Here is a 25891-nt window from a genome sequence, read left to right as displayed (position 1 = left end):
ACTCCAGGAGTTTCCAAGCGCTTACAATGACCTGGATTCCCCTACTTAAACCCTTTAGACTGGAATATTTTCTTTCCGCTGGGAGTATTTGTGCAGTGGGTTAACAGGACCGGTCACCCACCGTCCGAGCAGCTCACAGCCCAGCCCCAGAGGACCCACGAGCATGCTCGATTCTGCCACAGAGAGCGAGACGGACTACAAACCCCCTTTAAGTCGTCCCTGTGTTCACATTAGCTTAGCTGACACGAATTGGGAGTTAGTAGCCTTGAAAAGTGACACACGACTACGGTCCGGCAGCAGAATAACAGACTGTCCTTTGGTGAACAGGCGGCTAATCCAAAGGTCCTTTTTTGAGCTAAAATAAATTTGAAACAAACATAGAAGATAGGAGCAGGAGTCGGCCATTCGGCCCCTCGAGCCTGCTCCGCCATTCAATGCGATCATGGCTGATCATCCAAATTCAGTACCCGGTCCCTGCCTTCTCCCCATATCCCTTGATCCCTTTAGCTTTAAGAAATATATCCAACTCCTTCTTGAATATATTTAATGAATTGGCCTCAACTGCCTTGTGTGGTAGAGAATTCCACAGGTTCACCACTCTCTGGGTGAAGAAATTCCTCCTCATCTCAGTCCTAAATGGCTCACCCCTTATCCTTAGACTGTGACCCCTGGTTCTGGACTCCCCCGCCATCGGGAACATCCTTCCTGCATCTAGTTTGTCCAGGCCTGTCAGAATTTTTGAGATCCCCTCTCATTCTTCTAAACTCCAGCGAGTATAAGCCCAATCGACACAATTCCTCCTCATTTCTGTCCTAAATGGTTTACCCCTTAGCCTTAGACTGTGACCCCTGGTCCTGCAGAAACAAGCTACATAAATAGCAGAACGGAGTGGGAATTTAGTGCTAAAAAATTTAAATACCAGAGGACTGAATTAAGAGTAGATTTTACATGGTGTAATGTACCGAGTGCTTAAAAATAGACAGAAAATTCTGCAAAATAACTAAAACATCACTGTTCATTACACCTGATTAAAAACGCAGCACATTTGCTGGCCAGCAGTAAGCAATGCCCCAGGATAGTCTCTGGGTTCTGTGATGCACATTAAGTTGCATTCTGTGTGTTTTTGGGGGTCCTGGCTCGGCCACTTACTGCTCTGCGCTCCCGGCTGCTGCTGGTGGCGCTGGAAGGGGTATCTGAAGAGCAGCTTGTTGCCCCGGCTCCCGGAGCTCACCAGGATCACACTGATGGGGCTGGTGTCCTCGCCCATTGCTGCATTCAGCGGCTCCGGGCCCGGGGACAGCCAACACAAGTGAAATGCGGAAACTCCAGCCGCCGACCTTTCACCCCAGTGTATCAAAGTGATACATTCGCTGTTGCAAATTGTTACATCGGCCCCACGCACGCTGCAATGACGCAATCGCGTTTCCCTCTGGGTCAGGCCAGACTACATTTCCCAGCAAGCTCTGGGAGGAGCTGCCTGTCTACAGGCTGATCAAAAAAATGTAAGAAGTCACACAACCCCAGGTTATAGTCCAACAGCTTTATTTGAAAACACAAGCTTTCGGAGCGCTGCACCTTCGTCAGGTGAACTGGAGAAATGCATAAAGACACAGCTTATATAGTCAGATAATGTCAGATGTTTACAGGTAATCTTTCTAACTGCCATTTATCACACCTCAGCAGAGAGATAATCACAGCAATCAAAGGTGTGAATGGTGTCCCAACAGGTCTGTCAGGAAAACATTACATCAAAGGACAATGAGGTGGCGTCACAAGGGGTCAAATATTGCAGATGCTGGGGTCTGTATGAAAAACAAAAAACAGACAAAAAACATTTTTTTTTGTTTTGCTGGAAATCACAGCCGGTCCGGCCGCATCTGTGTAGAGAGAACAAGCCAACAACGGCTCGAGTCTGGATGACCCTACGTCAGGTGGGGTTACATGTAGCGTGACATGAACCCAAGATCTCGGTTGAGGCCGTCCTCATGGGGGCGGGACTTGGCTATCAGTTTCTGCTCGACGATTTTGCGTTGTCGACAGTGCGGCGTTCCCTCAGTACCGTCCCTCCGACAGTGCGGCGTTCCCTCAGTACCGCCCCTCCGACAGTGCGGCGCTCCCTCAGTACTGCCCCTCCGACAGTGCGGCGCTCCCTCAGTACTGCCCCTCCGACAGTGCGGCGCTCCCTCAGTACCGCCCCTCCGACAGTGCGGCGCTCCCTCAGTACTGCCCCTCCGACAGTGCGGCGCTCCCTCAGTACTGACCCTCCGACAGTGCGGCGCTCCCTCAGTACCGCCCCTCCGACAGTGCGGCGCTCCCTCAGTACTGCCCCTCCGACAGTGCGGCGCTCCCTCAGTACTGCCCCTCCGACACTGCGGCGCTCCCTCAATACCGTCCCTCCGACAGTGCGGCGCTCCCTCAGTACCGCCCCTCCGACAGTGTGGCGTTCCCTCAGTACCGCCCCTCCGACAGTGCGGCGTTCCCTCAGTACCGCCCCTCCGACAGTGCGGCGTTCCCTCAGTGCTGCCCCTCCGACAGTGCGGCGCTCCCTTAGTACCGCCCCTCCGACAGTGCGGCGTTCCCTCAGTACCGCCCCTCCGACAGTGCGGCGCTCCCTCAGTACCGCCCCTCCGACAGTGCGGCCCTCCCTCAGTACCACCCCTCCGACAGTGCGGCGCTCCCTCAGTACCGCCCCTCCGACAGTGCGGCCCTCCCTCAGTACTGCCCCTCCGACAGTGCGGCGCTCCCTCAGTACCGCCCCTCCGGCAGTGCGGCGTTCCCTCAGTACCGCCCCTCCGACAGTGCGGCGTTCCCTCAGTGCTGCCCCTCCGACAGTGCGGCGCTCCCTCAATACCGCCCCTCCGACAGTGCGGCGCTCCTTCAGTACCGCCCCTCCGACAGTGCGGCGTTCCCTCAGTGCTGCCCCTCCGACAGTGCGGCGTTCCCTCAGTACCGCCCCTCCGACAGTGCGGCGCTCCCTCAGTACCGCCCCTCCGACAGTGCGGCGCTCCCTCAGTACTGCCCCTCCGACAGTGCGGCGCTCCCTCAGTACCGCCCCTCCGACAGTGCGGTGCTCCCTCAGTACCGCCCCTCCGACAGTGCGGTGCTCCCTCAGTACCGCCCCTCCGACAGTGCGGTGCTCCCTCAGTACTGCCCCTCCGACAGTGCGGCGTTCCCTCAGTACTGCCCCTCCGACAGTGCGGCGCCCCCTCAGTACTGCCCCTCCGACAGTGCGGCGTTCCCTCAGTACTGCCCCTCCGACAGTGCGGCGCTCCCTCAGTACTGCCCCTCCGACAGTGCGGCGTTCCCTCAGTACTGCCCCTCCGACAGTGCGGCGTTCCCTCAGTACTGCCCCTCCGACAGTGCGGCGCTCCCTCAGTACTGCCCCTCCGACAGTGCGGCGCTCCCTCAGTACTGCCCCTCCGACAGTGCGGCGCTCCCTCAGTACTGCCCCTCCGACAGTGCGGCGCTCCCTCAGTACTGCCCCTCCGACAGTGCGGCGCTCCCTCAGTACCGCCCCTCCGACAGTGCGGCGCTCCCTCAGTACTGCCCCTCCGACAGTGCGGCGCTCCCTCAGTACCGCCCCTCCGACAGTGCGGCGCTCCCTCAGTACCGCCCCTCCGACAGTGCGGCGCTCCCTCAGTACCGCCCCTCCGACAGTGCGGCGCTCCCTCAGTACTGCCCCTCCGACAGTGCGGCGCTCCCTCAGTACTGCCCCTCCGACAGTGCGGCGCTCCCTCAGTACTGCCCCTCCGACAGTGCGGCGTTCCCTCACCCTCAGTACTGCACTGGGAATGTCAGCCTGAATTTTTGTGCTCAGGTCCCTGGAGTGGAATATTAGGAGTAGGAATATTCTTTTGACTCTCGGGGTGGCAAAGCCTTCCCCCCTCCACCCCAAAGAACATGCAACCCAACGACACAAAAGCACAATACTGCGGAGGCTGGAAATCTGGGATAAAAACACAAAATGCTGGAACCCATCAGCAGGTCAGGCAGCATCCGTGGAGAGAGAAACAGAGTTAACGTTTCAGGTCGATGACCCTTCGTCAGAGCTGGAAAAAGCTTCCTAAGCTTTGGAATTCCCTCCCTCAAGCTCTCCGCCTCTCTGCGCTCTTTTAAGACGCTCCTTAAAACCGACCTCTTTGACCCAGCTTTTCCAACAGTACAAAGTGACTACACTTTAAAAGTACTTCATTGGCTGGTAAGCACTTTGGGACGTCCTGAGGTCGTGAAAGGCGCTGGAGAAATGTAAGTCTGTCTTTTATTTGGTCGTCTGTCCTAATATCTCCTTTTGTGGCTCAGTGTCATATTTGTTTAATAACGCCATGGAACGTTTTACTATGTTAAAGCAACTATACCAACATATGGAGATGCCGGTGTTGGACTGGGGTGGACAAATGTAAGAAGTCACACAACACCAGGTTATAGTCCAACAGCTTTATTTGAAATCACAAGCTTTCGGAGCGCTGCTCCTTCGTCGGGTGAAGTGGAGAAGGAGCAGCGCTCCGAAAGCTTGTGATTTCAAATAAAACTGTTGGACTATAACCTGGTGTTGTGTGACTTCTTACATTTATACCAACGTAGGTTGCTGTTGTTGTTACTAACTTTATCAAAACCATTCATGATTTTGAACACCTCTATTTAATCTCCCCTTAACCTTCTCTGCTCTAAGGAGAACAACCCCAGCTTCTCCAGTCTCTCCACATCACTGAAGTCCCTGATCCCTGGTACCATTCTGGTCAATCTCCCCTGAACCTTCTCTGCTCCAAGGAGAACAACCCCAGCTTCTCCAGTCTCTCCACGTCACTGAAGTCCCTCATCCCCGGTACCATTCTGGTCAATCTCCCCTGAACCTTCTCTGCTCTAAGGAGAACAATCCCAGCTTCTCCAGTCTCTCCACATCACTGAAGTCCCTCATCCCTGGTACCATTCTGGTCAATCTCCCCTTAACCTTCTCTGCTCTAAGGAGAACAACCCCAGCTTCTCCAGTCTCTCCACATCACTGAAGTACCTCATCCCCGGTACCATTCTGGTCAATCTTCCCTTAACCTTCTCTGCTCTAAGGAGAACAACCCCAGCTTCTCCAGTCTCTCCACGTCACTGAAGTCCCTCATCCCCGGTACCATTCTGCTCAATCTCCCCTGAACCTTCTCTGCTCTAAGGAGAACAATCCCAGCTTCTCCAGTCTCTCCACATCACTGAAGTCCCTCATCCCTGGAACCATTCTGGTCAATCTCCTCTTAACCTTCTCTGCTCTAAGGAGAACAACCCCAGCCTCTCCAGTCTCTCCACATCACTGAAGTCCCTCATCCCTGGTACCATTCTGGGCAGTCTCCCCTTAACCTTCTCTGCTCTAAGGAGAACAATCCCAGCTTCTCCAGTCTCTCCACGTCACTGAAGTCCCTCATCCCTGGTACCATTCTGGTCAATCTCCCCTTAACCTTCTCTGCTCTAAGGAGAACAACCCCAGCTTCTCCAGTCTCTCCACGTCACTGAAGTCCCTCATCCCCGGTACCATTCTGGTCAATCTCCCCTTAACCTTCTCTGCTCTAAGGAGAACAACCCCAGCTTCTCCAGTCTCTCCACATCACTGACGTCACTCATCCCTGGTACCATTCTGGTCAATCTCCCCTTAACCTTCTCTGCTCTAAGGAGAACAATCCCAGCTTCTCCAGTCTCTCCACATCACTGAAGTCCCTCATCCCTGGTACCATTCTGGTCAATCTCCCCTTAACCTTCTCTGCTCTAAGGAGAACAATCCCAGCTTCTGCAGTGTCTCCACATCACTGAAGTCCCTCATCCCTGGTACCATTCTGGTCAATCTCCCCTTAACCTTCTCTGCTCTAAGGAGAACAATCCCAGCTTCTCCAGTCTCTCCACATCACTGAAGTCCCTCATCCCTGGTACCATTCTGGGCAGTCTCCCCTTAACCTTCTCTGCTCTAAGAAGAACAATCCCAGCTCCTCCAGTCTCTCCACATCACTGAAGACCCTCATCCCCGGCACCATTCTATAAATCCGTCTGTGCTCTCCACAGACGGGCCCTGACCAACGTTCCCTCTAAGCTGGGTGGCTGCGTGGGTGCGCAGCCTGGGACTGGCTTTTCCAATGTGAAATTCTGCACATGCGCGAAACTGCCGGTCCCGCACAGCCTGTTAAAGGGACCGCGCATCCAAATTTAAAATCGGGGGATATTTAGCCCTGACCCGTTGGTGTTTCCAGAAGTTTCTGTTTCACGGACACTCTCGTTTTACAGTATATGATGAAAAGATTCTGGGCAAACGCTTGGCTGTGAGCTGCTGATTATCCTGTCGGGATATTTTAGCTTGCTTCCCCTGCAGCTTGTGTGGCACTGGGTTTTTGGTGCACTGTCCCTTTAAGAGCTGCCTCCTGCCCGGTTCCTCAGTGTGATTGTGGGGCTGACACAGAAGCGAGGGAGGAAGTGACAGTCACGCCTCGCACTGCAGGCAAAGTGGGAGGCTGCGACTAAAAGGTGGGGATTCCCACACCGGGAGTCGAACCCGGGCCGCCTGGGTGAAAACCAGGAATCCTAACCGCTAGACCATGTGGGAACTGAGTGAGAGAGGGAGACACTGAGAGACACACCAGCAGGAAGGGCACTGACACTGCACCCACACACAACACGGGCCCCGGGCTCTGCTCACACTGCAGATCCCCACACACACACACACCGCCCGCTGTGGCTGGAGGGGAGCCAGCACCACCATCCGCACAAGGCACACATTCTGCTTCACCAATCTGTCTCCCGGCATCTCTTCCACAGCCCCTGGCAAGCACATCTGCTTCACCAATCTCTCTGTATTGATTGGCTTCCGGTCCAGATACGCCTCAATTTAAAAATTCTCCTCCTTGTATTCAATTACATCCATGGTCTCGCCCCACCCTCCCTATCTCCGTAGCCTCACCCAGCCCTAAAACCCTCCGAGATAGAATCATAGAAATTCACGGCACAGAAGGAGGCCATTCGGCCCCTCGTGTCCGTGCCGGCCGACAAAGAGCTCTCCAGCCTAATCCCACTATCCAGCTCTCGGTCCGTAGCCCTGTGGGTTACGGCGCTTCGAGTGCCTATCCAAGTACTTTTTAAATGTGATGAGGGTTTCTGCCTCGACCACCCTTTCAGGCAGTGAGTTCCAGACCCCCACCACCCTCTGGGTGAAGAAAGTTCTCCTCAACTCCCCTCTAATCCTTCTCCCAATGACTTTAAATCTCTGCCCCCCCTGGTTATTGACCCCTCTGCTCAGGGAAATAGGTCCTTCCTATCCACTCTATCCAGGCCCCCTCAACATTTTATACACCTCGATTAAATCTCCCCTCAACAACAACATGTATTTATATAGCGCCTTTAACGTAGTTAAACGTCCCAAGGCGCCGCACAGGAGCGATTTTAAGACAAAAATTTGACACCGAACCACATAAGGATAAATTAGGGCAGGTGACCAAAAGCTTGGTCAAAGAGGTAGATTTTAAGGAGCATCTTAAAGGAGGAGAGAGAGGTAGCGAGGCGGAGAGGTTTAGGGAGGGAATTCCAGAGCTTGGGGCCGAGGCAACAGAAGGCACGGCCACCAATGGTGGAGTGATTAGTAATCAGGGATCCTCGAGAGGGCAGAATTAGAGGAGCGCAGATATCTCGGGGGGTTTGTGCGGCTGAAGGAGGTTACAGAGATAAAGAGAGGCGAGGCCATGGAGGGATTTGAAAACAAGGATGAGGATTTTGAAATCGAGGCGCTGCTTAACCGGGAGCCAATGTAGGTCAGCGAGCACAGGGGGTGATGGGTGAACGGGACTTGGTGTGAGTTAGGACACGGGGCAGTGAGCACAGTGGGTGATGGGTGAACGGGACTGGGTGTGAGTTAGGACACGGGGCAGTGAGCACAGGGGGTGATGGGTGAACGGGACTTGGTGTGAGTTAGGACACGGGGCAGTGAGCACAGGGGGTGATAGGCGAATGGGACTCGGTGCGAGTTAGGACACGGGGCAGTGAGCACAGGGGGTGATGGGTGAACGGGACTGGGTGCGAGTTAGGACACGGGGCAGTGAGCACAGGGGGTGATGGGCGAATGGGACTCGGTGCGAGTTAGGACACGGGGCAGTGAGCACAGGGGGTGATGGGTGAACGGGACTGGGTGTGAGTTAGGACACGGGGCAGTGAGCACAGGGGGTGATGGGTGAACAGGACTGGGTGTGAGTTAGGACACGGGGCAGTGAGCACAGGGGGTGATGGGTGAACGGGACTGGGTGTGAGTTAGGACACGGGGCAGTGAGCTCAGGGGGTGATGGGTGAACGGGACTGGGTGTGAGTTAGGACACGGGGCAGTGAGCACAGGGGGTGATGGGTGAACGGGACTGGGTGCGAGGTAGGACACGGGGCAGTGAGCTCAGGGGGTGATGGGTGAACGGGACTGGGTGTGAGTTAGGACACGGGGCAGTGAGCACAGGGGGTGATGGGTGAACGGGACTGGATGTGAGTTAGGACACGGGGCAGTGAGCACAGGGGGCGATGGGTGAACGGGACTGGGTGTGAGTTAGGACACGGGGCAGTGAGCACAGGGGGTGATGGGTGAACGGGACTGGGTGTGAGTTAGGACACGGGGCAGTGAGCACAGGGGGTGATGGGTGAACAGGACTCGGTGCGAGTTAGGACACGGGGCAGTGAGCACGGGGGGTGATGGGTGAACGGGACTGGCTGTGAGTTAGGACACGGGGCAGTGAGCACAGGGGGTGATGGGTGAACGGGACTGGGTGTGAGTTAGGACACGGGGCAGTGAGCACAGGGGGTGATGGGTGAACGGGACTGGGTGCGAGTTAGGACACGGGGCAGTGAGCACAGGGGGTAATGGGCGAACGGGACTGGGTGCGAGTTAGGACACGGGGCAGTGAGCACAGGGGGTGATTGGTGAACGGGACTGGGTGTGAGTTAGGACACGGGGCAGTGAGCACAGGGGGTGATGGGCGAACGGGACTTGGTGTGAGTTAGGACACGGGGCAGCGAGCACGGGGTGATGGGTGAAGGGGACTGGGTGTGAGTTTGGACACGGGGCAATGAGCACAGGGGGTGATGGGTGAACGGGACTGGGTGTGAGTTAGGACACGGGGCAGTGAGCACAGGGGGTGATGGGCGAACGGGACTGGGTGCGAGTTAGGACACGGGGCAGTGAGCACAGGGGGTGATGGGTGAACGGGACTGGGTGTCAGTTAGGACACGGGGCAGTGAGCACAGGGGGTGATGGGTGAACGGGACTGGGTGTGAGTTAGGACACGGGGCAGTGAGCACAGGGGGTGATGGGCGAACGGGACTGGGTGTGAGTTAGGACACGGGGCAGTGAGCACAGGGGGTGATGGGTGAACGGGACTGGGTGTGAGTTAGGACACGGGGCAGCGAGCACGGGGTGATGGGTGAACGGGACTGGGTGTGAGTTAGGACACGGGGCAGTGAGCACAGGGGGTGATGGGTGAACGGGACTGGGTGTGAGTTAGGACACGGGGCAGTGAGCACAGGGGGTGATGGGCGAACGGGACTGGGTGCGAGTTAGGACACGGGGCAGTGAGCACAGGGGGTGATGAGTGAACGGGACTGGGTGCGAGTTAGGACACGGGGCAGCGAGCACAGGGGGTGATGGGCGAACGGGACTGGGTGTGAGTTAGGACACGGGCAGCCGAGTTTTGGATGACCTCAAGTTTACGTAGGGGTCAAAGACAAAGGACAACAATGTAGAAAAAGACAAAGTACAACAACATACTGGTCAGCTTAACAGAATCTCATCATATTTATGGGGCCATAAATATAAAATAGTCTCTGATAGATCGAGTAGGGAATTCAGGAGAAATTTCTTTACCCAGAGAGTGGTGAGAATGTGGATCTCGCTACCGCAGGGAGTGGTCGAGGTGAATAGCAGAGATGCATTTATGGGGAGGCCACATGAGGGAGAAAGGAATGGGAGGACAGCCTCCTCTGTTCCAGAGAAAACAACCCCAGCCTCTCCGATCTTTCCTCATCGCTAAAATTCTCCAGCCCAGGCAACATCCTCGGAAATCTCCTCTGTACCCTCTCTAGTGCAATCACATCTTTCCTGTAATGTGGTGACCAGAACTCATAGAGTCATAGAGTTATACAGCACAGAAAGAGGCCCTTCGGCCCATCGTGTCCCCGCCGGCCATCAAGCCCTGTCTATTCTAATCCCATTTTCCAGCACTTGGTCCGTAGCCTTGTATGCTATGGCGTTTCAAGTGCTCATCTAAATGCTTCTTGAATGTTGTGAGGGTTCCTGCCTCTACCACCCTTTCAGGCAGTGAGTTCCAGATTCCAACCACCCTCTGGGTGAAAAAGTTTTTCCTCAAATCCCCTCGAAACCTCCTGCCCCTTACCTTGAAACTATGCCCCCTGATTATTGACCCCTCTACTAAGGGGAAAAGTTCCTTTCTATCTACCCTATCTATGCCCCTCCTAATTTTGTACACCTCAATCAGGTCCCCCCCTCAGCCTTCTCTGCTCTAAGGAAAACAACCCCAGCCTGTCCAGTCTTTCTTCATAGCCGAAGCGCTCCAGCCCAGGTGCATCTCCTCTGCACCCTCTCCAAAGCAATCACATCCCTCCTATAGTGTGGCGACCAGAACTGCACACAGTACTCCAGCTGTGGCCTTACCAGCGTTTTGTACAGCTCCATCATAACCTCCCTGCTCTTATATTCTATGCCTCGGCTAATGAAGGCAAGTATCCCATATGCCTTTTTAACCACCTTATCTACCTGTCCTGCTGCCTTCAGGGATCTATGTACATGCACACCAAGGTCCCTCTGATCCTCTGTCCTTCCTAGGGTCCTACCACTCATTGTGTATTCCCTAGCCTTGTTAGTCCGTCCAAAATGCATCACCTCACACTTTTCAGGGTTAAATTCCATTTGCCTCTGTTCCGCCCATCTGACCAACCCATCTATATCGTCCTATAGCCTGAGGCTTCCCGCCTCGCTATTTACCACCCCACCAATTTTCGTGTCATCTGCGAACTTACTGATCATACCTTTTACATTCACATCCAAATCATTAATGTAGACCACAAACAGCAGGGGACCCAGCACCGATCCCTGCGGTACCCGACTGGACACAGGCTTCCAGTCACAAAAACAGCCTTCCACCATCAGCCTCTGCCTTCTGCCACTAAGCCAAAACTGTACGCATTGCTCTGGCTGTGACCTAACTAGTGTTTTATACAGTTCAAGCTGTATGAAAAATGATGAAAGGATTCTGGGCAAACGCTTGGCTGTGAGCTGCTGATTATCCTGTCAGGATATTTCAGCTTGCTTCCCCTGCAGCTTGTGTGGCACTGGGTTTTTGGTGCACTGTCCCTTTAAGAGCTGCCTCCTGCCCGGTTCCTCAGTGTGATTGAGGGGCTAACACAGAAGCGAGGGAGGAAGTGACAGTCACGCCTCACACTCCAGGCAAATTGGGAGGCTGCGACTAAAAGCTGAAGATTCCCACACCGGAAGTCGAACCCGGGCCGCCTGGGTGAAAACCAGGAATCCTAACCGCTAGACCATGTGGGAACTGAGTGAGAGAGGGACTCGGTGCGAGTTAGGACACGGGGCAGTGAGCACAGGTGGTGATGGGTGAACGGGACTGGGTGTGATTTAGGACACGGGGCAGTGAGCACAGGGGGTGACGGGTGAACGGGACTCGGTGCGAGTTAGGACACGGGGCAGTGAGCACAGGGGGTGATGGGTGAACGGGACTTGGTGTGAGTAAGGACACGGGGCAGTGAGCACAGGGGGTGATGGGTGAACGGGACTGGGTGTGAGTTAGGACACGGGGCAGTGAGCACAGGGGGTGATGGGTGAACGGGACTGGGTGTGAGTTAGGACACGGGGCAGTGAGCACAGGTGGTGATGGGTGAACGGGACTGGGTGTGAGTTAGGACACGGGGCAGTGAGCACGGGGGGTGATGGGTGAACGGGACTGGGTGTGAGTTAGGACACGGGGCAGTGAGCACAGGGGGTGATGGGTGAACGGGACTGGGTGTGAGTTAGGACACGGGGCAGTGAGCACAGGGGGTGATGGGTGAACGGGACTGGGTGTGAGTTAGGACACGGGGCAGTGAGCACAGGGGGTGATGGGTGAACGGGACTGGGTGTGAGTTAGGACACGGGGCAGTGAGCACAGGGGGTGATGGGCGAACGGGACTGGGTGTGAGTTAGGACACGGGGCAGTGAGCACAGGGGGTGATGGGCGAACGGGACTGGGTGTGAGTTAGGACACGGGGCAGTGAGCACAGGGGGTGATGGGTGAACGGGACTGGGTGTGAGTTAGGACACGGTGCAGTGAGCACAGGGGGTGATGGGTGAACGGGACTGGGTGTGAGTTAGGACACGGGGCAGTGAGCACAGGGGGTGATGGGTGAACGGGACTGGGTGTGAGTTAGGACACGGGGCAGTGAGCACAGGGGGTGATGGGTGAACGGGACTGGGTGTGAGTTAGGACACGGGGCAGTGAGCACAGGGGGTGATGGGTGAACGGGACTGGGTGTGAGTTAGGACACGGGGCAGTGAGCACAGGTGGTGATGGGTGAACGGGACTGGGTGTGAGTTAGGACACGGGGCAGTGAGCACAGGGGGTGATGGGTGAACGGGACTGGGTGTGAGTTAGGACATGGGGCAGTGAGCACAGGGGGTGATGGGTGAACGGGACTGGGTGTGAGTTAGGACACGGGGCAGTGAGCACAGGGGGTGATGGGTGAACGGGACTGGGTGTGAGTTAGGACACGGGCAGTGAGCACAGGGGGTGATGGGTGAACGGGACTCGGTGCGAGTTAGGACACGGGGCAGTGAGCACAGGGGGTGATGGGTGAACGGGACTGGGTGTGAGTTAGGACACGGGGCAGTGAGCACAGGGGGTGATGGGTGAACGGGACTGGGTGTGAGTTAGGACACGGGGCAGTGAGCACAGGGGGTGATGGGTGAACGGGACTTGGTGCGAGTTAGGACACGGGGCAGTGAGCACAGGGGGTGATGGGTGAACGGGACTGGGTGTGAGTTAGGACGTGGGGCAGTGAGCACAGGGGGTGATGGGTGAACGGGACTGGGTGTGAGTTAGGACACGGGGCAGTGAGCACAGGGGGTGATGGGTGAACGGGACTGGGTGTGAGTTAGGACACGGGGCAGTGAGCACAGTGGGTGATGGGTGAACGGGACTGGGTGTGAGTTAGGACACGGGGCAGTGAGTACAGGGGGTGATGGGTGAACGGGGCTGTGTGTGAGTTAGGACACGGGGCAGTGAGCACGGGGTGATGGGTGAACGGGACTGGGTGTGAGTTAGGACACGGGGCAGTGAGCACAGGGGGTGATGGGTGAACGGGACTGGGTGTGAGTTAGGACACGGGGCAGTGAGCACAGGGGGTGATGGGTGAACGGGACTGGGTGCGAGTTAGGACACGGGGCCGTGAGCACAGGGGGTGATGGGCGAACGGGACTGGGTGTGAGTTCGGACACGGGGCAGTGAGCACAGGGGGTGATGGGTGAACGGGACTGGGTGTGAGTTAGGACACAGGGCAGTGAGCACGGGGTGATGGGTGAACGGGACTGGGTGCGAGTTAGGACACGGGGCAGTGAGCACAGGGGGTGATGGGTGAACGGGACTGGGTGTGAGTTAGGACACAGGGCAGTGAGCACAGGGGGTGATGGGTGAACGGGACTGGGCGTGAGTTAGGACACGGGGCAGTGAGCACAGGGGGTGATGGGTGAACGGGACTGGGTGTGAGTTAGGACACGGGGCAGTGAGCACAGAGGGTGATGGGTGAACGGGACTGGGTGAGAGTTAGGACACGGGGCAGTGAGCACAGGGGGTGATGGGTGAACGGGACTGGGTGTGAGTTAGGACACGGGGCAGTGAGCACAGGGGGTGATGGGTGAACGGGACTGGGTGTGAGTTAGGACACGGGGCAGTGAGCACAGTGGGTGATGGGCGAACGGGACTGGGTGTGAGTTAGGACACGGGGCAGTGAGCACAGGGGGTGATGGGTGAACGGGACTGGGTGTGAGTTAGGACACGGGGCAGTGAGCACAGGGGGTGATGGGTGAACGGGACTCGGTGCGAGTTAGGACACGGGGCAGTGAGCACAGGGGGTGATGGGTGAACGGGACTCGGTGCGAGTTAGGACACGGGGCAGTGAGCACAGGGGGTGATGGGTGAACGGGACTGGGTGTGAGTTAGGACACGGGGCAGTGAGCACAGGGGGTGATGGGTGAACGGGACTGGGTGTGAGGACACGGGGCAGTGAGCACAGGGGGTGATGGGTGAACGGGACTGGGTGTGAGTTAGGACACGGGGCAGTGAGCACAGGGGGTGATGGGTGAACGGGACTCGGTGTGAGTTAGGACACGGGGCAGTGAGCACAGGGGGTGATGGGTGAACGGGACTGGGTGTGAGTTAGGACACGGGGCAGTGAGCACAGGGGGTGATGGGTGAACGGGACTGGGTGTGAGTTAGGACACGGGGCAGTGAGCACAGGGGGTGATGGGTGAACGGGACTGGGTGTGAGTTAGGACACGGGGCAGTGAGCACAGGGGGTGATGGGTGAACGGGACTGGGTGTGAGTTAGGACACGGGGCAGTGAGCACAGGGGGTGATGGGTGAACGGGACTGGGTGTGAGTTAGGACACGGGCAGCCGAGTTTTGGATGACCTCAAGTTTACGTAGGGGTCAAAGACAAAGGACAACAATGCAGAAAAAGACAAAGTACAACAACATACTGGTCAGCTTAACAGAATCTCATCATATTTATGGGGCCATAAATATAAAATAGTCTCTGATAGATCGAGTAGGGGATTCAGGAGAAATTTCTTTCCCCAGAGAGTGGTGAGAATGTGGATCTCGCTACCGCAGGGAGTGGTCGAGGTGAATAGCAGAGATGCATTTATGGGGAGGCCACATGAGGGAGAAAGGAATGGGAGGACAGCCTCCTCTGTTCCAGAGAAAACAACCCCAGCCTCTCCGATCTTTCCTCATCGCTAAAATTCTCCAGCCCAGGCAACATCCTCGGAAATCTCCTCTGTACCCTCTCTAGTGGAATCACATCTTTCCTGTAATGTGGTGACCAGAACTCATAGAGTGATAGAGTTATACAGCACAGAAAGAGGCCCTTCGGCCCATCGTGTCCCCGCCGGCCATCAAGCCCTGTCTATTCTAATCCCATTTTCCAGCACTTGGTCCGTAGCCTTGTATGCTATGGCGTTTCAAGTGCTCATCTAAATGCTTCTTGAATGTTGTGAGGGTTCCTGCCTCTACCACCCTTTCAGGCAGTGAGTTCCAGATTCCAACCACCCTCTGGGTGAAAAAGTTTTTCCTCAAATCCCCTCGAAACCTCCTGCCCCTTACCTTGAAACTATGCCCCCTGATTATTGACCCCTCTACTAAGGGGAAAAGTTCCTTTCTATCTACCCTATCTATGCCCCTCCTAATTTTGTACACCTCAATCAGGTCCCCCCCTCAGCCTTCTCTGCTCTAAGGAAAACAACCCCAGCCTGTCCAGTCTTTCTTCATAGCCGAAGCGCTCCAGCCCAGGTGCATCTCCTCTGCACCCTCTCCAAAGCAATCACATCCCTCCTATAGTGTGGCGACCAGAACTGCACACAGTACTCCAGCTGTGGCCTTACCAGCGTTTTGTACAGCTCCATCATAACCTCCCTGCTCTTATATTCTATGCCTCGGCTAATGAAGGCAAGTATCCCATATGCCTTTTTAACCACCTTATCTACCTGTCCTGCTGCCTTCAGGGATCTATGTACATGCACACCAAGGTCCCTCTGATCCTCTGTCCTTCCTAGGGTCCTACCACTCATTGTGTATTCCCTAGCCTTGTTAGTCCGTCCAAAATGCATCACCTCACACTTTTCAGGGTTAAATTCCATTTGCCTCTGTTCCGCCCATCTGACCAACCCATCTATATCGTCCTATAGCCTGAGGCTTCCCGCCTCGCTATTTACCACCCCACCAATTTTCGTGTCATCTGCGAACTTACTGATCATACCTTTTACATTCACATCCAAATCATTAATGTAGACCACAAACAGCAGGGGACCCAGCACCGATCCCTGCGGTACCCGACTGGACACAGGCTTCCAGTCACAAAAACAGCCTTCCACCATCAGCCTCTGCCTTCTGCCACTAAGCCAAAACTGTACGCATTGCTCTGGCTGTGACCTAACTAGTGTTTTATACAGTTCAAGCTGTATGAAAAATGATGAAAGGATTCTGGGCAAACGCTTGGCTGTGAGCTGCTGATTATCCTGTCAGGATATTTCAGCTTGCTTCCCCTGCAGCTTGTGTGGCACTGGGTTTTTGGTGCACTGTCCCTTTAAGAGCTGCCTCCTGCCCGGTTCCTCAGTGTGATTGAGGGGCTAACACAGAAGCGAGGGAGGAAGTGACAGTCACGCCTCACACTCCAGGCAAATTGGGAGGCTGCGACTAAAAGCTGAAGATTCCCACACCGGAAGTCGAACCCGGGCCGCCTGGGTGAAAACCAGGAATCCTAACCGCTAGACCATGTGGGAACTGAGTGAGAGAGGGACTCGGTGCGAGTTAGGACACGGGGCAGTGAGCACAGGTGGTGATGGGTGAACGGGACTGGGTGTGATTTAGGACACGGGGCAGTGAGCACAGGGGGTGACGGGTGAACGGGACTCGGTGCGAGTTAGGACACGGGGCAGTGAGCACAGGGGGTGATGGGTGAACGGGACTTGGTGTGAGTAAGGACACGGGGCAGTGAGCACAGGGGGTGATGGGTGAACGGGACTGGGTGTGAGTTAGGACACGGGGCAGTGAGCACAGGGGGTGATGGGTGAACGGGACTGGGTGTGAGTTAGGACACGGGGCAGTGAGCACAGGTGGTGATGGGTGAACGGGACTGGGTGTGAGTTAGGACACGGGGCAGTGAGCACGGGGGGTGATGGGTGAACGGGACTGGGTGTGAGTTAGGACACGGGGCAGTGAGCACAGGGGGTGATGGGTGAACGGGACTGGGTGTGAGTTAGGACACGGGGCAGTGAGCACAGGGGGTGATGGGTGAACGGGACTGGGTGTGAGTTAGGACACGGGGCAGTGAGCACAGGGGGTGATGGGTGAACGGGACTGGGTGTGAGTTAGGACACGGGGCAGTGAGCACAGGGGGTGATGGGTGAACGGGACTGGGTGTGAGTTAGGACACGGGGCAGTGAGCACAGGGGGTGATGGGCGAACGGGACTGGGTGTGAGTTAGGACACGGGGCAGTGAGCACAGGGGGTGATGGGTGAACGGGACTGGGTGTGAGTTAGGACACGGTGCAGTGAGCACAGGGGGTGATGGGTGAACGGGACTGGGTGTGAGTTAGGACACGGGGCAGTGAGCACAGGGGGTGATGGGTGAACGGGACTGGGTGTGAGTTAGGACACGGGGCAGTGAGCACAGGGGGTGATGGGTGAACGGGACTGGGTGTGAGTTAGGACACGGGGCAGTGAGCACAGGGGGTGATGGGTGAACGGGACTGGGTGTGAGTTAGGACACGGGGCAGTGAGCACAGGTGGTGATGGGTGAACGGGACTGGGTGTGAGTTAGGACACGGGGCAGTGAGCACAGGGGGTGATGGGTGAACGGGACTGGGTGTGAGTTAGGACACGGGCAGTGAGCACAGGGGGTGATGGGTGAACGGGACTCGGTGCGAGTTAGGACACGGGGCAGTGAGCACAGGGGGTGATGGGTGAACGGGACTGGGTGTGAGTTAGGACACGGGGCAGTGAGCACAGGGGGTGATGGGTGAACGGGACTGGGTGTGAGTTAGGACACGGGGCAGTGAGCACAGGGGGTGATGGGTGAACGGGACTTGGTGCGAGTTAGGACACGGGGCAGTGAGCACAGGGGGTGATGGGTGAACGGGACTGGGTGTGAGTTAGGACGTGGGGCAGTGAGCACAGGGGGTGATGGGTGAACGGGACTGGGTGTGAGTTAGGACACGGGGCAGTGAGCACAGGGGGTGATGGGTGAACGGGACTGGGTGTGAGTTAGGACACGGGGCAGTGAGCACGGGGTGATGGGTGAACGGGACTGGGTGTGAGTTAGGACACGGGGCAGTGAGCACAGGGGGTGATGGGTGAACGGGACTGGGTGTGAGTTAGGACACGGGGCAGTGAGCACAGGGGGTGATGGGTGAACGGGACTGGGTGCGAGTTAGGACACGGGGCAGTGAGCACAGGGGGTGATGGGCGAACGGGACTGGGTGTGAGTTCGGACACGGGGCAGTGAGCACAGGGGGTGATGGGTGAACGGGACTGGGTGTGAGTTAGGACACGGGGCAGTGAGCACAGGGGGTGATGGGTGAACGGGACTGGGTGTGAGTTAGGACACGGGGCAGTGAGCACAGAGGGTGATGGGTGAACGGGACTGGGTGAGAGTTAGGACACGGGGCAGTGAGCACAGGGGGTGATGGGTGAACGGGACTGGGTGTGAGTTAGGACACGGGGCAGTGAGCACAGGGGGTGATGGGTGAACGGGACTGGGTGTGAGTTAGGACACGGGGCAGTGAGCACAGTGGGTGATGGGCGAACGGGACTGGGTGTGAGTTAGGACACGGGGCAGTGAGCACAGGGGGTGATGGGTGAACGGGACTGGGTGTGAGTTAGGACACGGGGCAGTGAGCACAGGGGGTGATGGGTGAACGGGACTCGGTGCGAGTTAGGACACGGGGCAGTGAGCACAGGGGGTGATGGGTGAACGGGACTCGGTGCGAGTTAGGACACGGGGCAGTGAGCACAGGGGGTGATGGGTGAACGGGACTGGGTGTGAGTTAGGACACGGGGCAGTGAGCACAGGGGGTGATGGGTGAACGGGACTGGGTGTGAGGACACGGGGCAGTGAGCACAGGGGGTGATGGGTGAACGGGACTGGGTGTGAGTTAGGACACGGGGCAGTGAGCACAGGGGGTGATGGGTGAACGGGACTCGGTGTGAGTTAGGACACGGGGCAGTGAGCACAGGGGGTGATGGGTGAACGGGACTGGGTGTGAGTTAGGACACGGGGCAGTGAGCACAGGGGGTGATGGGTGAACGGGACTGGGTGTGAGTTAGGACACGGGGCAGTGAGCACAGGGGGTGATGGGTGAACGGGACTGGGTGTGAGTTAGGACACGGGGCAGTGAGCACAGGGGGTGATGGGTGAACGGGACTGGGTGTGAGTTAGGACACGGGGCAGTGAGCACAGGGGGTGATGGGTGAACGGGACTGGGTGTGAGTTAGGACACGGGCAGCCGAGTTTTGGATGACCTCAAGTTTACGTAGGGGTCAAAGACAAAGGACAACAATGCAGAAAAAGACAAAGTACAACAACATACTGGTCAGCTTAACAGAATCTCATCATATTTATGGGGCCATAAATATAAAATAGTCTCTGATAGATCGAGTAGGGGATTCAGGAGAAATTTCTTTCCCCAGAGAGTGGTGAGAATGTGGATCTCGCTACCGCAGGGAGTGGTCGAGGTGAATAGCAGAGATGCATTTATGGGGAGGCCACATGAGGGAGAAAGGAATGGGAGGACAGCCTCCTCTGTTCCAGAGAAAACAACCCCAGCCTCTCCGATCTTTCCTCATCGCTAAAATTCTCCAGCCCAGGCAACATCCTCGGAAATCTCCTCTGTACCCTCTCTAGTGGAATCACATCTTTCCTGTAATGTGGTGACCAGAACTCATAGAGTGATAGAGTTATACAGCACAGAAAGAGGCCCTTCGGCCCATCGTGTCCCCGCCGGCCATCAAGCCCTGTCTATTCTAATCCCATTTTCCAGCACTTGGTCCGTAGCCTTGTATGCTATGGCGTTTCAAGTGCTCATCTAAATGCTTCTTGAATGTTGTGAGGGTTCCTGCCTCTACCACCCTTTCAGGCAGTGAGTTCCAGATTCCAACCACCCTCTGGGTGAAAAAGTTTTTCCTCAAATCCCCTCGAAACCTCCTGCCCCTTACCTTGAAACTATGCCCCCTGATTATTGACCCCTCTACTAAGGGGAAAAGTTCCTTTCTATCTACCCTATCTATGCCCCTCCTAATTTTGTACACCTCAATCAGGTCCCCCCCTCAGCCTTCTCTGCTCTAAGGAAAACAACCCCAGCCTGTCCAGTCTTTCTTCATAGCCGAAGCGCTCCAGCCCAGGTGCATCTCCTCTGCACCCTCTCCAAAGCAATCACATCCCTCCTATAGTGTGGCGACCAGAACTGCACACAGTACTCCAGCTGTGGCCTTACCAGCGTTTTGTACAGCTCCATCATAACCTCCCTGCTCTTATATTCTATGCCTCGGCTAATGAAGGCAAGTATCCCATATGCCTTTTTAACCACCTTATCTACCTGTCCTGCTGCCTTCAGGGATCTATGTACATGCACACCAAGGTCCCTCTGATCCTCTGTCCTTCCTAGGGTCCTACCACTCATTGTGTATTCCCTAGCCTTGTTAGTCCGTCCAAAATGCATCACCTCACACTTTTCAGGGTTAAATTCCATTTGCCTCTGTTCCGCCCATCTGACCAACCCATCTATATCGTCCTATAGCCTGAGGCTTCCCGCCTCGCTATTTACCACCCCACCAATTTTCGTGTCATCTGCGAACTTACTGATCATACCTTTTACATTCACATCCAAATCATTAATGTAGACCACAAACAGCAGGGGACCCAGCACCGATCCCTGCGGTACCCGACTGGACACAGGCTTCCAGTCACAAAAACAGCCTTCCACCATCAGCCTCTGCCTTCTGCCACTAAGCCAAAACTGTACGCATTGCTCTGGCTGTGACCTAACTAGTGTTTTATACAGTTCAAGCTGTATGAAAAATGATGAAAGGATTCTGGGCAAACGCTTGGCTGTGAGCTGCTGATTATCCTGTCAGGATATTTCAGCTTGCTTCCCCTGCAGCTTGTGTGGCACTGGGTTTTTGGTGCACTGTCCCTTTAAGAGCTGCCTCCTGCCCGGTTCCTCAGTGTGATTGAGGGGCTAACACAGAAGCGAGGGAGGAAGTGACAGTCACGCCTCACACTCCAGGCAAATTGGGAGGCTGCGACTAAAAGCTGAAGATTCCCACACCGGAAGTCGAACCCGGGCCGCCTGGGTGAAAACCAGGAATCCTAACCGCTAGACCATGTGGGAACTGAGTGAGAGAGGGACTCGGTGCGAGTTAGGACACGGGGCAGTGAGCACAGGTGGTGATGGGTGAACGGGACTGGGTGTGATTTAGGACACGGGGCAGTGAGCACAGGGGGTGACGGGTGAACGGGACTCGGTGCGAGTTAGGACACGGGGCAGTGAGCACAGGGGGTGATGGGTGAACGGGACTTGGTGTGAGTAAGGACACGGGGCAGTGAGCACAGGGGGTGATGGGTGAACGGGACTGGGTGTGAGTTAGGACACGGGGCAGTGAGCACAGGGGGTGATGGGTGAACGGGACTGGGTGTGAGTTAGGACACGGGGCAGTGAGCACAGGTGGTGATGGGTGAACGGGACTGGGTGTGAGTTAGGACACGGGGCAGTGAGCACGGGGGGTGATGGGTGAACGGGACTGGGTGTGAGTTAGGACACGGGGCAGTGAGCACAGGGGGTGATGGGTGAACGGGACTGGGTGTGAGTTAGGACACGGGGCAGTGAGCACAGGGGGTGATGGGTGAACGGGACTGGGTGTGAGTTAGGACACGGGGCAGTGAGCACAGGGGGTGATGGGTGAACGGGACTGGGTGTGAGTTAGGACACGGGGCAGTGAGCACAGGGGGTGATGGGTGAACGGGACTGGGTGTGAGTTAGGACACGGGGCAGTGAGCACAGGGGGTGATGGGTGAACGGGACTGGGTGTGAGTTAGGACACGGGGCAGTGAGCACAGGGGGTGATGGGTGAACGGGACTGGGTGTGAGTTAGGACACGGGGCAGTGAGCACAGGTGGTGATGGGTGAACGGGACTGGGTGTGAGTTAGGACACGGGGCAGTGAGCACAGGGGGTGATGGGTGAACGGGACTGGGTGTGAGTTAGGACACGGGCAGTGAGCACAGGGGGTGATGGGTGAACGGGACTCGGTGCGAGTTAGGACACGGGGCAGTGAGCACAGGGGGTGATGGGTGAACGGGACTGGGTGTGAGTTAGGACGTGGGGCAGTGAGCACAGGGGGTGATGGGTGAACGGGACTGGGTGTGAGTTAGGACACGGGGCAGTGAGCACAGGGGGTGATGGGCGAACGGGACTCGGTGCGAGTTAGGACACGGGGTAGTGAGCACAGGGGGTGATGGGTAAACGGGACTGGGTGTGAGTTAGGACACGGGGCAGTGAGCACAGCGGGTGATGGGTGTACGGGACTGGGTGTGAGTTAGGACACGGGGCAGTGAGCACAGGGGGTGATGGGCGAATGGGACTCGGTGCGAGTTAGGACACGGGGCAGCGAGCACAGGGGGTGATGGGTGAACGGGACTGGGTGTGAGTTAGGACACGGGGCAGTGAGCACAGGGGGTGATGGGTGAATGGGACTGGGTGTGAGTTAGGACATGGGGCAGTGAGCACAGGGGGTGATGGGCGAATGGGACTCGGTGCGAGTTAGGACACGGGGCAGTGAGCACAGGGGGTGATGGGCGAACGGGACTCCGTGCGAGTTAGGACACGGGGCAGTGAGCACAGGGGGTGATGGGCGAACGGGACTGGGTGCGAGTTAGGACACGGGACAGTGAGCACAGGGGGTGATGGGTGAACGGGACTGGGTGTGAGTTAGGACACGGGGCAGTGAGCACAGGGGGTGATGGGTGAACGGGACTGGGTGTGAGTTAGGACACGGGGCAGTGAGCACAGGGGGTGATGGGTGAACGGGACTGGGTGTGAGTTAGGGCATGGGGCAGTGAGCGCAGGGGGTGATGGGCGAACGGGACTGGGTGTGAGTTAGGACACGGGGCAGTGAGCACAGGGGGTGATGGGTGAACGGGACTGGGTGTGAGTTAGGACACGGGGCAGTGAGCACAGGGGGTGATGGGTGAACGGGACTGGGTGTGAGTTAGGACACGGGGCAGTGAGCACAGGGGGTGATGGGTGAACGGGACTGGGTGTGAGTTAGGACACGGGGCAGTGAGCACAGGGGGTGATGGGCGAACGGGACTGGGTGTGAGTTAGGACACGGGGCAGTGAGCACAGGGGGTGATGGGTGAACGGGACTGGGTGCGAGTTAGGACACGGGGCAGTGAGCACGGGGTGATGGGTGAACGGGACTGGGTGTGAGTTAGGACACGGGGCAGTGAGCACAGGGGGTGATGGGTGAACGGGACTGGGTGTGAGTTAGGACACGGGGCAGTGAGCACAGGGGGTGATGGGTGAACGGGACTGGGTGTGAGTTAGGACACGGGGCAGTGAGCACAGGGGGTGATGGGTGAACGGGACTGGGTGCGAGTTAGGACACGGGGCAGTGAGCACGGGGTGATGGGTGAACGGGACTGGGTGTGAGTTAGGACACGGGGCAGTGAGCACAGGGGGTGATGGGTGAACGGGACTCGGTGCGAGTTAGGACACGGGGCAGTGAGCACAGGGGGTGATGGGTGAACGGGACTGGGTGTGAGTTAGGACACGGGGCAGTGAGCACAGGGGGTGATGGGCGAACGGGACTGGGTGTGAGTTGGGACACGGGCAGCCGAGTTTTGGATGACCTCAAGTTTACGTAGGGGTCAAAGACAAAGGGCAACAATGTAGAAAAAGACAAAGTACAACAACATACTGGTCAGCTTAACAGAATCTCATCATATTTATGGGGCCATAAATATAAAATAGTCTCTGATAGATCGAGTAGGGAATTCAGGAGAAATTTCTTTCCCCAGAGAGTGGTGAGAATGTGGATCTCGCTACCGCAGGCAGTGGTCGAGGTGAATAGCAGAGATGCATTTATGGGGAGGCCACATGAGGGAGAAAGGAATGGGAGGACAGCCTCCTCTGTTCCAGAGAAAACAACCCCAGCCTCTCCGATCTTTCCTCATCGCTAAAATTCTCCAGCCCAGGCAACATCCTCGGAAATCTCCTCTGTACCCTCTCTAGTGCAATCACATCTTTCCTGTAATGTGGTGACCAGAACTCATAGAGTCATAGAGTTATACAGCACAGAAAGAGGCCCTTCGGCCCATCGTGTCCCCGCCGGCCATCAAGCCCCGTCTATTCTAATCCCATTTTCCAGCACTTGGTCCGTAGCCTTGTATGCTATGGCGTTTCAAGTGCTCATCTAAATGCTTCTTGAATGTTGTGAGGGTTCCTGCCTCTACCACCCTTTCAGGCAGTGAGTTCCAGATTCCAACCACCCTCTGGGTGAAAAAGTTTTTCCTCAAATCCCCTCTAAACCTCCTGCCCCTTACCTTGAAACTATGCCCCCTGGTTATTGACCCCTCGACTAAGGGGAAAAGTTCCTTTCTATCTACCCTATCTATGCCCCTCCTAATTTTGTACACCTCAATCAGGTCCCCCCTCAGCCTTCTCTGCTCTAAGGAAAACACCCCCAGCCTGTCCAGTCTTTCTTCATAGCTGAAGCGCTCCAGCCCAGGTGAATCTCCTCTGCACCCTCTCCAAAGCAATCACATCCCTCCTATAGTGTGGTGACCAGAACTGCACACAGTACTCCAGCTGTGGCCTTACCAGCGTTTTGTACAGCTCCATCATAACCTCCCTGCTCTTATATTCTATGCCTCGGCTAATGAAGGCAAGTATCCCATATGCCTTTTTAACCACCTTATCTACCTGTCCTGCTGCCTTCAGGGATCTATGTACATGCACACCAAGGTCCCTCTGATCCTCTGTCCTTCCTAGGGTCCTACCATTCATTGTGTATTCCCTTGCCTTGTTAGTCCGTCCAAAATGCATCACCTCACACTTTTCAGGGTTAAATTCCATTTGCCTCTGTTCCGCCCATCTGACCAACCCGTTTATATCGTCCCGTAGCCTGAGGCTTCCCGCCTCGCTATTTACCACCCCACCAATTTTCGTGTCATCTGCGAACTTACTGATCATACCTTTTACATTCACATCCAAATCATTAATGTAGACCACAAACAGCAGGGGACCCAGCACCGATCCCTGCGGTACCCCACTGGACACAGGCTTCCAGTCACAAAAACAACCTTCCACCATCAGCCTCTGCCTTCTGCCACTAAGCCAAAACTGTACGCATTGCTCTGGCTGTGACCTAACTAGTGTTTTATACAGTTCAAGCTGTATGAAAAATGATGAAAAGATTCTGGGCAAAGGCTTGGCTGTGAGCTGCTGATTATCCTGTCAGGATATTTCAGCTTGCTTCCCCTGCAGCTTGTGTGGCACTGGGTTTTTGGTGCACTGTCCCTTTAAGAGCTGCTGCCTGCCCGGTTCCTCGGTGTGATTGAGGGGCTGACACAGAAGCGAGGGAGGAAGCGACAGTCACGCCTCATATTGCAGGCAAATTGGGAGACTGCGACTAAAAGTTGGAGATTCCCACACCGGGAGTCGAACCCGGGCCGCCTGGGTGAAAACCAGGAATCCTAACCGCTAGACCATGTGGGAACTGAGTGAGAGAGGGAGACACTGAGAGACACACCAGCAGGAAGCGCACTGACACTGCACCCACACACAACACGGGCCCCGGGCTCTGCTCACACTGCAGATCCCCACACACACCGCCCGCTGTGGCTGGAGGGGAGCCAGCACCACCATCCGCACAAGGCACACATTCTGCTTCACCAATCTGTCTCCCGGCATCTCTTCCACAGCCCCTGGCAAGCACATCTGCACACATCTGCTTCACCAATCTCTCTGTATTGATTGGCTTCCGGTCCAGATACGCCTCAATTTAAAAATTCTCCTCCTTGTCTTCAATTACCTCCATGGTCTCGCCCCCCCCTCCCTATCT

The 25891-nt window shown here is 56.3% G+C and overlaps 1 protein-coding gene and 2 non-coding genes across 5 annotated transcripts in view; all 3 read right to left on the bottom strand.

The window, feature by feature from the left end:
* The window catches only part of nprl3 (NPR3-like, GATOR1 complex subunit), a 58261-nt gene extending 56881 nt beyond the window's left edge, over nucleotides 1-1380 (bottom strand). For 2 of the 3 annotated variants that reach the window (XM_085978781.1, XM_085978782.1), the window contains exon 1: nucleotides 1150-1380. In XM_085978781.1, the coding sequence (XP_085834907.1) occupies nucleotides 1150-1267 (118 nt within the window). In that variant the 5' untranslated portion in view covers nucleotides 1268-1380. The remainder of the gene's footprint in view (nucleotides 1-1149) is intronic. The other variant, XM_085978783.1, reaches the window with a different exon arrangement.
* Nucleotides 1381-6496: 5116 nt separating this feature from the next.
* trnae-uuc (transfer RNA glutamic acid (anticodon UUC)) lies at nucleotides 6497-6568 on the bottom strand. Its single transcript has one exon. It is a non-coding gene; the product is annotated as a tRNA-Glu (tRNA).
* An 18905-nt stretch (nucleotides 6569-25473) lies between these two features.
* On the bottom strand, nucleotides 25474-25545 carry trnae-uuc (transfer RNA glutamic acid (anticodon UUC)). Its single transcript has one exon. It is a non-coding gene; the product is annotated as a tRNA-Glu (tRNA).
* Between the last annotated feature and the right edge of the window lie 346 nt (nucleotides 25546-25891).

The sequence above is a fragment of the Somniosus microcephalus genome, unplaced genomic scaffold, assembly GCF_052327205.1.
Source record: "Somniosus microcephalus isolate GS21.2 unplaced genomic scaffold, FLI_Smic_1.0 unresolved_chr7, whole genome shotgun sequence".
Lineage (NCBI taxonomy): Eukaryota > Metazoa > Chordata > Chondrichthyes > Squaliformes > Somniosidae > Somniosus > Somniosus microcephalus.
Note: the sequence above shows the minus strand (reverse complement) of the source record. Positions and strands in the feature narration are given on the sequence as shown.